Source organism: Condylostylus longicornis, unplaced genomic scaffold, assembly GCF_029603195.1.
Source record: "Condylostylus longicornis isolate FDR11 unplaced genomic scaffold, ASM2960319v2 ptg000072l, whole genome shotgun sequence".
In the NCBI taxonomy this organism is placed as follows: Eukaryota; Metazoa; Arthropoda; class Insecta; order Diptera; family Dolichopodidae; genus Condylostylus; species Condylostylus longicornis.
This window is the reverse complement of record NW_026578040.1, coordinates 3,548,319-3,566,365: the sequence shown is the minus strand read 5'-3', so window position 1 is coordinate 3,566,365 and position 18,047 is coordinate 3,548,319. Positions and strand designations below refer to the sequence as shown.

The following is an 18,047-nucleotide window of genomic DNA, read 5'->3' as shown; positions in this document are numbered from 1 at the left end:
TTATCATAACTATAATTTTGCATAAATTCAGGTTCAATTCTTGAAGTTATAAATCACAAAAAAGAATAAAAACGGATAGAATTGTCAACTCTATAATACCCGACTGATTGAATTGTATTACTCTTACTAGAAACATACACTGCTTTAGGCAATATTTTTACTCACCGCATTGCATACATAAGGTAGGATATGTGATAGCAACCAAATTTTGGATGTCGAGTTTTCGCTGGGAACGCACTTTTCCACAGTAGGGAAGCGTAAGTAAACTACGTTTAGAGAGATGTCGGTTTGTCGGCCTGTCAGTCGGTCGCTCACGGGTGGTTTTCAAGTTCGGCTGAACCTGAAGTTTTTAAGTTCGGCTGATGTTCATGAAATTTCATACGTGAGGTTATTTTGGCTATGGCACGGATTGATAAACTTTTGGGATATGTCAGACATCGGGAACTGAACCTTTTTGCGTGCCGATTTTACATTTTTGCGTATATAAAGACAAGTAATCAACAAATTTCATTGAAATTTAACATTTAAGTTCGAGGTGTTAAAACAATCTATAACATGAATCTATAAATTTTTTGGAAAAATCAGTTCTCGGAAACCGAAGTTGGGAGCGGATTTTATTTTTCTAGATATGTCCAAAAGCTTTCTAACTTCCTTAAAAAATAAAAGAACTGTTTGTAATGCATTTTCATAATCTTCAGTAAAACTTTCACTAAACTGGGAATTGTACGTTGCGATCGGTTATGCACATCAGAGTCTTTTTTATTTGGTAATGTTTTAATTTGAATACTAATAAACTGGTGTCAACCAAACCAGGTACATGTTATTTTGCAAAAAAGGGACGATTGCACTTTGAGTGAAACTCCTTTTTTGTTTATTTTAAGAAATACTTCCCGAGGCTACGCAATGAGAGATATGTACGTTTTTAAAACTGAATTCCAAAAACAAAATTAACGAATTTAAATATAACCTACCTTGTTGCCTCCTTTTAAAGAGCCCAATTTAAAAATAAAAACCATTTTTAATTATTTTATTTACAATTATTATAAAGCACCATTTTATACGCAGCAATAATGAGAACAACATTAGAGCAAATTTATTCCATGGATTATTATTAATTAAATTGGTCATTAAGATAAAAAATATACATTTGATTTCAAAACAATATTAAATAGGTTTACAAATACATAATCCTTATTTAATAATATTATATTGCAAGAAATGAATTTGAAAAGCAAAATTACTGTAAAAAGCTGAAATAAACAATAAACAAAAAAAATATTTTTTTTTCATTCAATTTTCCTAATATAAAAACATACTAAAACTATCCTTCAAATACGCATTTACATACAATGAATATTATTTCCTGCATAACATTTTTTCTATTGAATTTTCAATACATTTCCACGTATTATATTGAATACATCATCAAAATTAATCGATGATATTATGTGTTAAATTGATATTTTCCTCATCATCCGGTCTATTGCCACCACCACTGAATCTTTGTGGTACTGAATTTGCAATTGAATTTAAAACATTACGTACATTCGTATTCGCTGAATTTCTTGCCTTCTCTTTCCATGATCCTTTTGATATTATATTAGGATTATGATTTTTATTATCCCTTGACAATGATGATGTAGATTGATGATTTTGTTCAAGTATTGTTGGCATTACATTATTTCCAATGCTACCACCAATACCACCAGTACTATTTCTATTATAACTAGCATTATTATTTGATGATACATTGATTATATCAGCTGTACTACCGTTGCTACTATTATTCAAATTATTAACATTTACATCATTAATTCCATTGCTGTTATTGCTATTCTTGTTTTTTGCATTCATACTTTCTAATATAGCTTCGCTACGTGGAGATGACGATAATTTTATGCTAGTATTACGTTTTGAAGGTTTTCTATTAAATATTGAATTTGAACGTGCACGTTGTTTCATTGAACTTTTATGAAAAGGATTTTTATTGATTTCATCAATATTACCACCACCATCAACTAAATGGCTATAGATTGTATTAAAATCATCAGGATTTTTATTACGATTCTGTTGTTGATCTTGTTGTTGTTCTAATAATACTGAAACTAATTTATCTAATGCCTTAAGGTCATAATTCAATTTTGAATTTCGTAAAGATGATAAACCACTTATTGCAGCAGCAGCACTAGTAGCATTTGTATTTATATTGCCACCAGGAGATCCAATACCAACAGTATTATGATGATGAGGTAAACGTTGCATTAACTGTTAAACGAAAATATTAGTAAAAAAGAGAAGAAAAAAATAAAATGAATATTTTCATCAAAATTTCATTTTGTTGGTGAGAAAATGGTGAAAAACTTATTATGTTAACGAAACTGTAAAAAAAAAAAGAAACAATAAAGAAAGAAGACAAAAAAAATGTAAAAAAGTTTCTTTTAATCATTTTTATGTCCTAAAGTTCTGTTTATATTTTTCTTGGAAATCCAAACAAAAAAAGGAAAGTTAAATCAAATTTTATATATTTTGAAACATGCAAAGTAGCAAGTGGACGATAAAATCTAATGTGAGATTTTACCTTCACATAATTTCTCGCTTTTTTCTGTTTATTTTCTTGCGTTCACCTTTGGTATTTAAATCTGAAAATACATAATGTTTGGGTACTTTCTTAATTCTTAATCTGGGAAACGTGTAATATGGTATTTGCAAAAACTCATTCTTTGAATTTTTTTTCGGTACTTTCATATACGGTAAATAATGCGGGTTAATTTATTATAATAAAGTTGTTATTTTTCTTCTGCTTTGTTATTTTTCTTATTTTTGCCAAAAAATTTTTCCAAATCACCTAAGGCATAAAAAGGAATTTTTCTATTAAAACACAAAACACAAAAAAAAAAATATCTTGTCGAAACTTTTCACAATGAATTTTTCAGTAGAACATTGAAAAAAGTAAAATACGCATAAAGTAACAAGATAGCACTAACAATAACCAAATTAACGAGATATAGTTACCAAATATGTATCAGAATCCGAAAAGGAAAAAAGTTGACCCATTAATATTTTAGATATACTTAAATTCATAGTCTTTCTTTTATTATAATAAGAGCTTGTAAATCTTCAAAAATTAGTTTGTTAACATGAACGTGGTAAGAATTAAAATTCAATATTTACACGCAATACCGCATTGAAATACAAGTGTGTAGGGGTATAAGGTGCTTAAATTAGTTGGTAAATGTTCCATTAATGTTAGTAAGTAGGCATATAATATATGTATGTATGTGTGTATATATTTAAAGACTAAACCATAAACATAATTTCACTACACATTGAAAATGAAGATGCTTTAGTAAATTTTAACTCAAAATGACAAATGATATTTTTTTTGGTGATTTAATGTTCTTCATTTCTTCAAAGAAACACAGTTGAATTGAAAACGTAAAAGGAAGATGAAATAATTGACGCATTCAAAATTTTATCCTTATGGGTGGAATTCTTTGACAACAAAAGCATAATAATAAAGCCGAAAATTTTTTCGTTTTTTTTTTCATTAAATACTAAGACATTTTTCTGAATCAAATAAACAAGTAAAACATGAAAAAAAAAAAATCCCGGAGGATGAAATAATTATTTTGGTAACAACATAATTTAAAGTTAATAAAACAAAAATTTCTAATTAATAATTAAAAAAAATGGGAGAACTTTAACTTTAATAATTAGTAATGTTGATATTAAAATTCTACGTGTCGAAAGTCTGCAATTTTTAATTTTATTAATAAGAATGATAAATAAAATACTATGTGTGATAGAAAAGTATTTAACGGATACTGATTATCAACTAGTAATTGGTTAAATGAAGTATCATAAGAAACAAACACTGGTAAATTTTGTTTAAATTGTACATACTAAGTTTTTAGTAAGCCCATTTAGCTTAATTTCGAAAAGTAAACGACAAAATGCAAGTTTCAATTTAATATTTTAATGTTTAAAACATAAATTTATTACAATATATTAAATGCTTTATGGAGTGCTAGCAGTGATTAAAATTCTAAATTTTTATTCGAAAATTAAACGTATTTATCACGTTAGTTTAAAATATAATATTAATTGTCGTCTTGTTAACTTGGGTAGAAAACAAATAAATTAATTATTACTTACTAAAAAAGTAGACTGTTCTATCTAAAAGCCCTGTCATTAAATAATTTCTCAAAAATAGTAATAAATTTCATAGATTTTGCAGGAGGCACTATCATCTCTGGTTGAAACTACAAATCTTTCAAGTTTTTTTTTTCAAAATCTCTTGGCCTCTATTTGTGTTTTTATTTTCATTTTCAACGAAATTTCCAATTTGTGTTGAGTAAGCTTTTACTAATAGTGTCCGCACTTAATGATAGGCACGAATATTGAATATAGTTTTCACTACGCTAAACTCTATTCAGGATCAAATAATAATAGTATCGAATTTGAAGTTTCTTTGCAGATAATATATAATTCACACTTAATGGGTATTTCATTCAAACTATACTGGGACATGCTAAAATTATATTTTGAATTTAAAAGTATTTTAGTTTATATAAAAGAAAATACAATGTTTTATGTACTTTCTATATGTATTTTATATAACATAGGTAAATTCTCTTTATTTTTTTCCCAAAAATCTGAGAAGTTATTTTGTTCTTTTAATTTTCGGGAGGTGCACATATTTTTCATCGGCGGATTCAAAATCATTCACATTATTTATTTAATTTGTGTTTACCCTATTTATCTTCTAATCAAAGAAATTCGAAATGAATCTGTTTCGTTCGGAATCACCTTCTATTAAAACTTCTCCTTTCTTTGTTGCTTTTCTTTCTGCATTTTCTTTAATGTCGAAACCGGTTTTTTCAAAACAAAGATCAAGAGGAGTAGCTATGGTACACACTTGATTTTATTTCGAATGGGCCACCACACAGACGTGTAATTGTTTCCAAAGCAATGAGAATTCCTGTTTTACGTGGAATTACCATCGATAAAGAGATATTTCTTCCAAGACAGCTTTACTGTCATATTAAAAGATGTTTTAATAATCTATATGTAAACTTCAATTGTAATGCATTACTTTATTTTATCGCTCGATCAATATATATTTAGAATTCCAAGAAGCTTGCTCATATATTAATAGCATGCAAGTCATTGGTTTTAATAAAATGCGATTTTTCTTTACTTTTTTTACCTTGTGTATTGTAATTTTTATTACCTTTGGATTCAATACTAGATTGATGCGTCCTCTTAATATGGTCCCACAAATTTGAATTGTTGCCGCTATTTTGTAAATGCCTTAGCCAATTAATAATATACCACACGCTCAATTTTTTCTTAATACTTCCTATTCTTGATTCGTTTGCACTAATTTATTTTTACTTTTCATTTAAAAAAATTAACCCACTTAAAAAATCACTTAAAAAAATTAATCAAAATATTTTTTTCCTCGTTTCTCTAACAAGTTAAGTTTAACCAATAAAAGCCTGCGCAATTGTAATGAAATAAAAAATGAATTCCTCATTCAGTGAAAGGCTTGTTCGTAGTTTCTATTACCAAGCGTTTGCATAGCGTGGTTACTGGCAAAAAGTAATTTGAAATATTGAAAATGTTGGAAAAATTAAAAGAAATACTTAGTCATTAAACTTTTTGTAACATTAAAATGTAAACGAAAGGCCGATTTTCTTCATATGAAAAGCTTACGGTTTTGTGAAAATATAGAAATATTGTTGGGCTAGCTTTTGCCTTTTCAAAATTTTTTTTAAAATGAACTTGGTAAAAGCCTACGTCATTATAGCATTCATTGTTATAGGTCGATATTTCGAAAAATATTTGATAAATAATATTATTCAAAACTTCCAGTCAGCAACTTGCCCATATCGCGCTGCGTTAAACAGTCGAATGTCAAAATAACAAAAGAAAAACCTGACGAAAATAGAAGCATTTCTAAAACTGAAAACTTTTAGGGAAGTTTTCGCAATTGTTAAATTTCAACTTATTTACACTTTTTGTTTTTCTTTTATTTTCAGTCTTCAACCTAACGTATATTTAAATAAGAGTGACCAAAATACGGGACGCACTTGACATTCAACCTTTAAAATTAAAAAAACCTTTTAACAAAACGTTTAAAATTTTTTTTTTGTTATGTTTTGAAGTTTTATTCGCTATTTATATTCGAACATTGCGGGCTTATCTACGAATGAGTGTATAAGAAATATACGCGGCACGCTTTTATTTTAGTATTTAGGATCTGCACAGAGTGTCTGCTCAAACAAGTATAAAAACAATTGAAAATCTGATAGTGTGAAGTTACTTTTAGAAGGGTGTAACTTGCATTTAGTTTCCAATAACTTATGGCAATTTGAGTTGGAAGTCATTATACTTTTATGATCTTTACATGTTATTTATTTCATTGTACTATTCGGATTGGTAAAACAAAATCTTTTTGAACAAAAACGAAGAAAAATAAATATTCGATTGAAAAATCAGTATTGAATACATCGAATAAATTTAAGCTTACTCACCCTAATATCTAAAACAAACAAATTTTTCGTAAAAATTTAAATTATTCGATAGTGAATATTTAATAATTATTCTCATTCTTACTAGTAGTTCACTTAAAAAAAATTTAGTGACCAAAAATTTGTGTTACGAAATTTGATATTTCTTAATATACATACAAGTGAGAATACCACTTCATAATTCAAGTTTACAGGGTTTCCGGCAATATATAATATTATTTACGAAAAAATACGAAAACTATTACGAAGATCTTGAAAAACGTTAATTTCAGCTCAAGTAACAAGGCAAATATTAGCAAGGCTACTTCTTAGACTGATGGCTTAGATAGATTAAAATGTTCGTTACGTATTTAATTTTAGAAAATTTAATTTTTGATGATTCATTAGAATAATTAAAAATAAGTTTTAAATTACTGACTTCAAATTCATGATTTGACTTTACCAATTTCTTCAATTATTAATCTACATTCAGGTAAATTAGCACTTTTGCCTAAAAATCTAGGGTTATTTAAGTACACTAAATGATGTTTCACCCGTTTTGACTTTATTTTTCTATACTCTTGTTCGATAACACTCAAGCCTTAAAGTAAGAAACAATTTGATAAGGAAAAATTAATTGTTTCGTTAAGCTTATAGTACCAACTTAACTTTCAGATTTAATACAAAACTTAAAGTTATTGTAAAAAAAGAGTGTCTGAACTAACATAATTTCTCTAAAAATTAAAAATTATTCAGGCATGTACTCCTTATGTGAAAATTTTTAAAATATCTCTTTAATATTTTACACTATGTAGTCTTAATATCTAAAATCTAAAAGATTGGAAGATTTTACTCTCATATTTTCGATGAAAACGGACAACACTTTAATACAAAAAAATTTGCCATCAGTAAAAAAAAATTTATAAAAAAAATTTAAATTTTTTTATTTTTTTTTTTTGTGCACCACACAACTTTTCATTATTATTCCACCGAGTCTTTCAAATTTTATGATAAAATAGTATAGTGATGACCGTCTATTGAACTCATAAGTCCATAAAAATATTGAGGTTGAATACCAAAGCTTACTAGAAATATTTGTTCATTTTTTTCCTGATTTCTTTGTTTTTTTTAAGTACAAAATTAAAATAAATTCCTTGCCATTGAAGAATTTATTAAAAAGTTTTCAAAATGAATACAAATCTAGAAGGAGAGAGCAAGTTTAGTCTGACTACAGATGAAAGTCATAAATGATAGAACATTATTTTGTTCTTTTAATACATTTTTTTTTTCAATAACATTTTTAAACGAGTTTTACTTTAAAATGGTATTAAGAAATTATTTCTTTTCCAAAAATCTTGAAGTTCTTAAAAAAAAAACCGGTCATTTTTAGTTTCACTTTTTTTCTTATTTATTTTTCATTTTGGCAAAATTAATTTTGAAAAAACTCTATAAAAATAAATATCAGGATATGAAGTTGTCGCTGCAACAACATGATAAAATTGATAACCGAATTGAATGAAGAGGACAAAATAAGGATCTAAAATGTTTTCTTCAGTTTCTTCTTTTAAATTTTTGATTACTCCTTACCAGTTTAATATAAGAAAAAATATTTCGATATGCTACCACCAGTTAACCATCAAATCATACGATACGATATCTACGGTTGGACATAAGAAGATTTTCTATCTTTTGATAAGAAAGATATAAAAGAATTACATTATAACTGAATTTTCCCGAGCGGCTAATATTTTCTTCGCATTCTGAATTCAGATACATCAAAAGCCGAAAATCACGAAAGAGCGTTTTAAAGATCTTCTTTTATTTTTATATTTTTTGCGCCAAGTGTAACAGCTTGTTTTTAAATTCAAATGAGAAGGAATTCGCCATTCTTTTGAAGTTTTATCATGTCTGAATTGTAAAAGGATTTAAAATTTGCTACAAATTTCTTGTTTTAAATTTAAAATGTAGTATTGGTGTTTTTCCTATAGTTAGTTGTACTTGTAGGCCAAGTTACTATGGTTATTTTTTAATGAAGCCAGTAGGCGTTTAAATTACACTGCTTTTTAAAATTACATAATATCATTAGAACAAAATCGTAAAACAATTTGAACTTTCAATTTTAAACTTTCAAAAGCACGCAACTAACATTATCCATTAAGATTTGGGGCACACATGCTATGAAAATTTTGTATATTAGTATTGAGAAAATTTTAAATGCAAATAATTTCCTAATAATACATAAATGCGCTGTACATTTCCAGAACAAGCACGAAATAGGAAAAATTCAAATGAAAGAAAGGTTGTAAAGTATTTAAGAAGTTTAAATAAATTCCATCTAAAGAAAAGTTCAAACTATAGAGAATCTTAGAGTTGATGAGATTTAAATGTGTTCCTCGTGCACTTGCAGTCATATCAACGGTTTGAGTTAAAGTTTACTTGTGCTTCATGTCAGATTTAATTTCCTTCAGATTTCTGTTCCAGATACGATTTATTTAAGATTTTATATCAGACTTTAATTTTTAGGAGTGCGGCCTTTAATTTCATAGCCACTCGGAAACTAATCAAACAGATTTATAAAGATTTTTTTTTCGGTGTTGCTTTTTCCAGAAAACTGTCGAGAAAACAAAAAAATCATATTTGTAATAAAAGTTTTGTCATAGTGAAAATGCTTAAATTAAAAATTCAATGCACGCGAAAAAACTCCTTAGGGAGTTCTTTGTTCCATGTATTTTTTTTAGTTATTCCACCTCTTTTTTATCAGATTTCTCTACACAACCGACTTTAGTATCTAATATTATTTGTCATTATACTTGAGGGCATCTACTTATATGCTCCAAACTAGTAAAATTTTACCATAGTTTCAAATATTTTTCGTCGCGAAATTAATGTGCACAATTTTTCTGTTGTATTTTTTTTGTGTCTGTTGTTTTTAAATGCGTAAAATGCATACTGTGTATATTAATTTCAGAACAAGAGAAAAACATCATGAAATATCAAAGTATATGAGAAAGTTTTCCACTGAAGTTTAGTATTCTGCTGAAAGTTATATTTTCAATTTAGTCGCCTGGAAGCGAAACTAAAAAAAAGGAGGAAAACATTCACATTTAAGGCAAATGTACGTCAGCAAACTCATTTCAACATGTAGATATTTTTTGTATTCAGATAGGAAATTAAATGTTATGAAACACCGAAAATTTGAAGTATTTAATACTATACCAGTTAGTTCGTATCAGAAAATTCAATACAAACTAACGTGAAAATGAATTAGACGTTATTCATGCACGCTTACATTATATAATTTAAGATCCAGAGTTTGATTGTATTGATTCTAAAATAACAATTTTTACCTTTGTCTATCTAGATTTTATCTCAAGTGTTATGGAATTTTTAGAAAGCATATAAACTAGAAATATATTCGGTAAACACAAAGTGCAATTATTGCGCCGGATTTGTAAATTATAAATAATTTTCTTTATTCAATACTTGGCTTTACGAATACTATAGTTTTTACGAGAATGCCACAGATATTTTATTTTCCATCTTTAGAAGCATATGAAGTAGAATTTAATTTTTTCATTCCCAGACATATATTTTTATACACATGTGTGTATGTACATATTTATATATGCATATGACACAGATCTTTAATGAAATTATTGATCTGATTTTAACAGTATTATCTTAGCATTATTTCATTAGGAAATTCATCATAGAAATTTTAGAATTTATGTTATTGTAACATTTTTGATATCTTTTCTGCCTATTTATATTGAACTTTGAGCCGCTTAAACTTTTTTGTTTTCAAAACGATTCGGAACCATGTCCCATCGCCAAACAATTATTCTTATTACATTCTTAATTAAATGAGCACACTTTATTATGCATTAAAATATTTTAATGAAAAATAAGATTTTTTGAATTTTTCTTCAAATTTCCTTATAATAACCTTAATAAATTACAATATATTGAATAAAATAAATGCATCTTTCTATATAACAAATGTAACGTGTATGATTTCTTTTTTCTTTAAGGAAGACAGAAAGGTTAAAAAAGTAAAATTATTACCTCTCCCGCTGCATTACTTGAATAACTCATGCGTTTAACTTTTTGAAATGTAACATCTTCGGAAGCTTCTTGTAATGCTTGTTCCATTACCGTTTCCAATTCATGATTTCTTGGCATTGATGTTTCATTTAAGCCTTCGTATGGCAAATTTTTTGGTCTCAAAGATTTTCTTCGAATTGTTGAACGATTTGTTTTTCTTGCTGCACGTAAATCAGTTTCCCAGAATCTGAAATCAAACAAGAGAAGGAAAGTTTTGTAACAAAACATTTTCAAAGTAAAAGAAAAAATATTATTTTTAAACAAAAATTTCCTTAATCTCATACACAAATAAACAAAAACCCTGAAAAAATAAAATTAACAAAAATTGCATATTTTTAGGTAATTTAATATTAACTTTTATAGCGTTACAAATTAAAAAAAAAACAATAATTTTATTTTCTTAAAGAACTTTTACCACACTGAAACTTTTAATTAAAATTACAAAAACATTTTTATCCTTTTCGTTGCTTTTTTTATTACAAGTATTATTGTAAAAAATGCGGGGAAAACTACAGCAAAATAAAACAAATAAAAGAAGTTATAAATTTGTTATCACACCATTTTAAGAGCATTAAAAGGAACACTTTAAATTTTTATAACTATTAAAGTTATACCTGTAATCATAAACTATTATCCTTATACTTGTTTTTCTTTGGCGTATAACACGTGCAGGGTGAGAAAATTTAATGATTTGAATAAATCTGAACATATTAGAATTCTTATGTATAAAAAATTATGAAAATTCTTAAGAATGCTGATTTGGCATTTACTTATACATTTGCTGAAATCCTGATTTAAATTTGATTAATTTTAAAATCATTTTCTTTATATTAAGGCTGAAATATTTGAAAATTTACTAATTTTTGTACTATAAGATCCTAAATATTAACGTTAATAATGAAGAAAGAATTACAAAATAAATGTATACGAAAATTCTCAAAATTTATTTTTCACTGAGAATAAATTTCACCCTGTATTTCTTTCTATATTCTCTTAGTATAAATTTCACGTAAGACGGTACTCCATTACAAATTACCTCAACTTTTATTATATTCATTCCCTACTCACATATCTTATTATCTATTTCACATTCTTAAATTAAAAAAAAAAAACAAAAAGAAAAAATTAAATGTAAACTAAACTGAGTCAAAAGACACAAACAACAAAAAAAGGAGTTGAAATTATTACCTAGGTGTCATAATAATGTAAATTTTAAATAATTTGTTTGCTTAAAACTAAAATATAATAGTTACACCTACACAAATCTATATAATTTAATATATACAATGATTTTTCATAAAAGGAATCTAAGCGTGAAAATAATTTCCTTAGAATGAGGGAATGAAGTAAAGGAGACAATAACTTTGAAAAGTTTTTCCTGCTTGTTTTTTTTTTATTTTCTTTTTCCTGTATAATTTAGTCATAATTTTATAATAAAGAGAATAATAAGGCAGAATAAAAAAAAGAAAACCATGAAATAGAGGAATATCCTACAAATATCCTTTACTATAATAACTTAATATAATAATATCTACATAATACAAAGTTTGATATTCAAACGTATACAAGTAAAATATAAATATACGAAAAATTCCCAGTCTCAGCCCATATATATACATTTTTAGTTTCATACAGTAGGTAGTAATTTATATATTAAAAGAGGAGTTTTCAACATTTCTTTCTTCCAATTCTTACTCTTTTTATTTTAATATCATTCATCAATTCTATTTTTATCATTGGTATGCTAAAATCAAATTTATATTCAGAAAGCGCGGTGTTACAATGAAATAACAATAGAAAAATAGAAAGCAAAAAAGAAAAGAGAAATTTGACAGGAACTGCCCTGGGTTCAATATTAATATGTAAATATATTACAAAGGAAGAAAAATTATCCTTAGGGTAAATAATATTATATACATGTACAAAAATTATTACATTAAAGCTATATCTACGTACGTATGTTGGTATATCAATATCGTAACTTTTAGCCAAAGAAATAATGGAAAGACTAGAAATATTGTTATATAAAAAAAATACATATTGTCCTAACGCAAAAAGAGGGAATAATTTCAGGATATTATGGTAGGAAACAATATTTTTACTCTAATTTTCTAATTTTTCCACAATTTTTGAAATTAAAAATAGCAAATTAAGAGGTTGTTGTTATACATTAAAAATATTTTAGGTGGCCACAATCATGAAAATTATTTTGAGTCACTGGTCGCTTTGAAGTAGCAATTAACACACAGACGTAATATACAAACGTAGCATAGCAAAACGAGTGCAAAAGAGCAAATGGGGTTAAACCAACCTTTGTCTAAGGAAATGGGCTGAGGCTGCTAGTTGAACTAAGCATATCTTAAGTTTTTTAGCTGTATTATAAATTTAATTCAAAATAGACAAAAATAACGCACTTGTTATTATTATAAGCATAGCATTTCTATTTTCTTGTTGCACGCGTTATTAAAGCTATGCTAGTATTTTTGTACAACTATAATACCATGAATAAAGTTCGATATTCTCATGCAAAAAAAAATTCCAAAACAATAATTTGGGTTAAATTTCCAGTGTGCAACCATAAGAGTCAATAAATAATGATGGGATTCGGTATTTTTGAAAAAAAAAAGAATTATTTAGGGATCATTTTTAAAAAATGAACTTTAATCTCATATTCTCGTGTTAATATCCAGTGGCTTTTGAAATGAGTTAAAATTATGCAAAAGAAAATAAAAAGAAATTTCATTTGAGAAAATTCCATTTCCTTTTAGTCTTGCCTTTTTCTTTTTATACACAATAATTTACATTTTTACCATATAAATATAAATATTTGTATATATATATACATACATGCACACATTATATGAATATTGTAACATGTCTTCCCATATATTAATGATGACATTCGTTACACACGCTTATCAGCATCTTTTGTACGCACAAAATATAATTTTATTTTGTACAAGTATGTCATGCATTTAAATATATGAAGACATTTTTGTTTTATTGTACCTACATACATATATACTCACTTATACATAAATGTGAATTATATACGGAAACTTTAGTGTTACAAAAAATTTGCATTAAAGCCAAAAAGGAAAGCAAAATATTAATGTAAGCAATATAATAGAGTTAAATTGACCAACTTTAAGATATTTTTCAGAGAATCGGAAACCAAAGAATTTATAAAATACGTTGCTAGTTTTTTTTAGTTTTTCTGTTTTTCTTTTTTTTAATTTAAGAAAATTGACTTACTAATTTAGTAACAGTCATCATATTATATTTTTATTGAAACAAACAAATTGTCATAAATCTTTCATATTCAAAAACACTGCATAAGATCTGATACTAAGTGCAAAACACTGCATAAGAGCATGTGATTTAAAGTTAAATTATTTATTATGCATAAAGTTATTAAAAAACCTCCATTATTTATAGATCTGTAGAGCAAGATGATGAAAACTTTAAATGTAAGAAACTCAGGATTTAAGTATTTCAAAAAATTGGGAGATCTATGTATTAATTTCCAGCGTTTTAGTTTCTAATGAGTTCTAAACGAGCCCCATGTCATGCCTTAATACAAATGCAATTCCATTTTCCGGCTGTGTTGTTGAAGGCATTATAAGTGTAATAAAAAATTCATTATACACATTACGTTATAATTCCTTTAGGCATGTTAAAAAATGCTGTTAAGTAAAGGAAGCCAAGTCCTTTTTTACAAGTTTTCATTTATTTTATTATGTTTTCATTATTTTACTTTGTCATGCCTATATCACAATTTTTAATTTTTTGTTTTTTTTTTTGTATTTCGTCTCTATCTCCTACAACTCCTTTATCTTATATGGTATGACAATAACTTTTAAACACCATTTCTTAATATGCGTGCCTACGTACATATATAAAGGAAAATTGTTTTGAGCTTTATAAAATATAAAACTTTTCTCCTCATTTATTATTCCTTTTTCCTGTTTTATTTATTGTTTTTGTTGTTGGTATAATTATGTTTTTAGTTTTTCGTTTTTTCTTTTTGTGTTCTTTTTTTGCTTTTAGTTTTGATCCTTGTCGCTTTTTCCCTTAAAGACAAAGACAACAAGAAAAAAAAACAAGAGGACCTTAATATGATCTGCAATTGATATAGTAGACGTTTATACACTTTGTATGTTATCCAGACATACACAAGTGACAGAGTTTATATAAAGAAAAAAGAAACTATTACGCATTGGGTATCCTCCATTCAATGATGCAAAGTGATGTGTCAGAATATCTCTCATAAGACAACTTTCAAACTCATGAGTATAATATTATGTTTTTGTGCCAAGTGTTAAATGGTTTTTAGTATATACAACATACATTATTTTTAGTATATACAAACGAATTGAATTCAAAGTGAATAGATAGATTTATAAAACGATAATGATTATTTTAAATATAAAGGAAGTTATCAAAATCAGAACACTATTATAATTGTAAACAAATAATATTTTCTTATGCTGTTATCAAACAAGAATAACTTAAAATAACGGAAAATATTAATTGAATGTAATCGGTCAGATTAGGCTAGAAAAACAGTTATAATCTAGGTACATCCATTAATTTACTGCCAACTAATAAATTCATTTCTCATTCAGTATTTTAATATCTCTTTAATAATTAATAATCAAAATACCTCTTAAATTGATAACGTACTCTTAAATCTGTAAACTTTCTATTCTATAAAATAAATTAGTGCTGCGTTAATGTCTCTAAAGAAAAATTTATAAGAAAATTCCTTAAGAAATATATTTAAAATTTAATTACAAAAACTATGTAGACAGGAAAAGTATTGTTGAATGAAAATCATTTCAAATGATGTTTTTTTCTTTCATATTGCTCTAAATATAATGATTATGTTTGCCTATTAAATTGCTTATGATAAATTTTATATTATGGCACCATAATAGGAATATGGAAGTGTTGAAGTGCGTAAAAGATAAATTTAATACGGAAAGAACTTTGAATTTTAAAGCTAACTAAATGAAAATAAAAATATTGGTTATTATTATTGACGATCATAACGAATTATTAGTAAAATTTCAATAAGACTATTGTTTACAAAACCTATACCAATTTAGAGATAAAAAACAAAAATTTTAATTGAAAATCTTAAAAAATATATTCATTTTAGAGCAAAATTTCAGCCTATCAACATCTTAGTCATGTTTTAGTTCCCCAAAATCTTGAAAATGCTATTTTTAGTAGTTATTCTATCGTAACCTTAAATCATCAGTTAAAGCAAAAATATTTTGTTTTTTATTTTTTACTCCTTTAAAAGTACGGTTCAATTATTTAAAATTACCTTCCATATTAAACTTCATTGTTTTTGGCTTTAGTCTTATTTTGTTATCGTTGACCTTGTGGTCTACTATGTAAAAATACGCAACTCGCAAATATGCGTAAGTTGATTTGCCGAGAAAAAAAGAAGCGAAACAATTTTGGAATAATGCATAAATTTTACCATTATCGTAAACCGGGATAATTTTGTATTCTATTTTATAATTATTAATTACGAAAATTAAGTAAAATGTACTGAATTTGAAATACATGTTTTTTTTTTAATTTAACAAAGCGAAATTAATGCAACACTTACATTGTTTAGTTTTATCTTTTTCGAAAAACTTAGACTTAAAGATTCATATGCCATTTTGTTGTCAAGTGAATGAAAAATATACGAAATTTAGATGCGAAAATTGTTTAGCGAAAGTAGTACTAATCAGTAGGCCACTTTGATAGCTGTGCTTGAGGAACTTTAACAATTTATATAAACAAATTTTTCATAAGAGTATTATTAGAAAACCATAATTTTAGCGTAACAATATTTTTTAATATAAGAATAAGTGCAAAATAATTGGATTTGTATTCATTTTTTTTCAAATTTTATTGCCATAATATTGGTGATAATTCTCTCATTCAGAGCAATTTAATATTTAAAATATAAAATATTTAAAATTATATTTTAACGCTAACTTATTAGTAGAGAATAATACAAGTATTTTCCTTAATAGTGCATGTGTTTGTAAAAATTAGGCTTTTAAAATTCTTTCTTCAGACTTTTGTTGACAAAAAACTTGTAATATACACTGTAAAAGTACTTCTTCATTTTTTTTTAATTTTTAATACTATTATGATCAATTCCAATTCTTACTGTTATTGCTATTATATCGTACAAGTGCTATTATTTTCAAAAGTGTCAAAGATAATAATCATAAGAGTGCATGCTTCTTATGAAAAGAAAATTTTAAATGGATTTTAATTAAAGTATAAAATAAATAAAAAATTTTTGTAGTTTATTTTTTCTTGAGAAGTTAAGTCTTTTCTTTTTTCCTTGTATAAAATTTATAAAAGGATAAAATATCCTTTTGAGAGAATATCGTCTTTTCTGAATTTAAAATATAAAAGTGTTATAAGTTTTCTAAAAAACTTGAAAAGGTCAATATTTAAATGTTTTTTAAATGTGAAGTTTAATTACTATTTTCTTTGCATAATTTTTAATTGTTAAAATTCATTTGCAAAAGAATAATCACTTGTATTTTCTTTTATAGTGAAATTTGCTTGTTTGCAATCTTTATTTTTTTTAATGAAAACTTAAATGTTTCCTTGATTCTATAAGGGAAATATGAATTTTTATACTTGGTAAATTTACAAATTGTTCAAAAATAAATTAAATTAATCACAAAAACAATATTAACAAAAAAATTAAAGTTGAGTTTAGTAGATTTTACTTTTACATTCATTTTCCTTGTAATTTTTATGAACTCTGTTTATAAAATTGATTTACCACCTCAGCCCTTATATTAAAATATATTTGAATAAATCATAAAAATGGGTCTTATTCATGAAATATCCGGTAAAAAAGTCAATGTTTTTCATTAACAATGTTTAGTAAATAACATAAAGTAAGTTGGGATCAAACTTATAGTTTGTAATGTGGTACATCTCCCTTGAAAAAATGAACAAACTTATTCCAAAACACAATCTTCTACTGAAATTGCTCTCATTAATATGATAAATTTTTTATTTGTAAAAAAAAATTGCATACTTTTTGGGGAGTGAGCAAAAATTATTATGAGATGCATTGACAGCGATTTTTTAAAAATTGTTTACCAATTTGTTTGGGTTTCACAATAGAATGGAGAAAAGAGGACGGTAAGCAAAAATAACTTCTAGACAAAAATATTTTTCGTAAGGATTACATTCACTTTCAATATCTTAAAGAAATGTTGTTTTGTACATTGAATACGTGACAGACAGATTAAAATTAAGAATCGCTTTTTCCAATTTCATTAAAAAAGCATTACATATTTCTTGGAAAAATTGCATATTCAAAATACTGGTAATCAAATCAATGATTTGCAAAATAAAAAGCATTTTATAGCATTATTTTCATAATTT

At 25.9% G+C, this 18,047-nt stretch overlaps 2 protein-coding genes across 3 annotated transcripts in view; one reads left to right on the top strand and one right to left on the bottom strand.

Annotated features, from left to right (window-relative positions):
- The window catches only part of LOC129612500 (hybrid signal transduction histidine kinase K-like), a 159,129-nt gene that overhangs the window by 105,373 nt on the left and 35,709 nt on the right, over window positions 1–18,047 (top strand). The window lies entirely within an intron of this gene.
- The window catches only part of LOC129612499 (uncharacterized), a 108,794-nt gene continuing 91,977 nt past the window's right edge, over window positions 1,231–18,047 (bottom strand). For both annotated transcript variants that reach the window (XM_055526142.1, XM_055526141.1), the window contains exons 11-12: window positions 10,581–10,806; window positions 1,231–2,265 (exon numbers count right to left, since the gene is read on the bottom strand). In XM_055526142.1, the coding sequence (XP_055382117.1) occupies window positions 1,432–2,265; window positions 10,581–10,806 (1,060 nt within the window). In that variant the 3' untranslated portion in view covers window positions 1,231–1,431. The remainder of the gene's footprint in view (window positions 2,266–10,580; window positions 10,807–18,047) is intronic.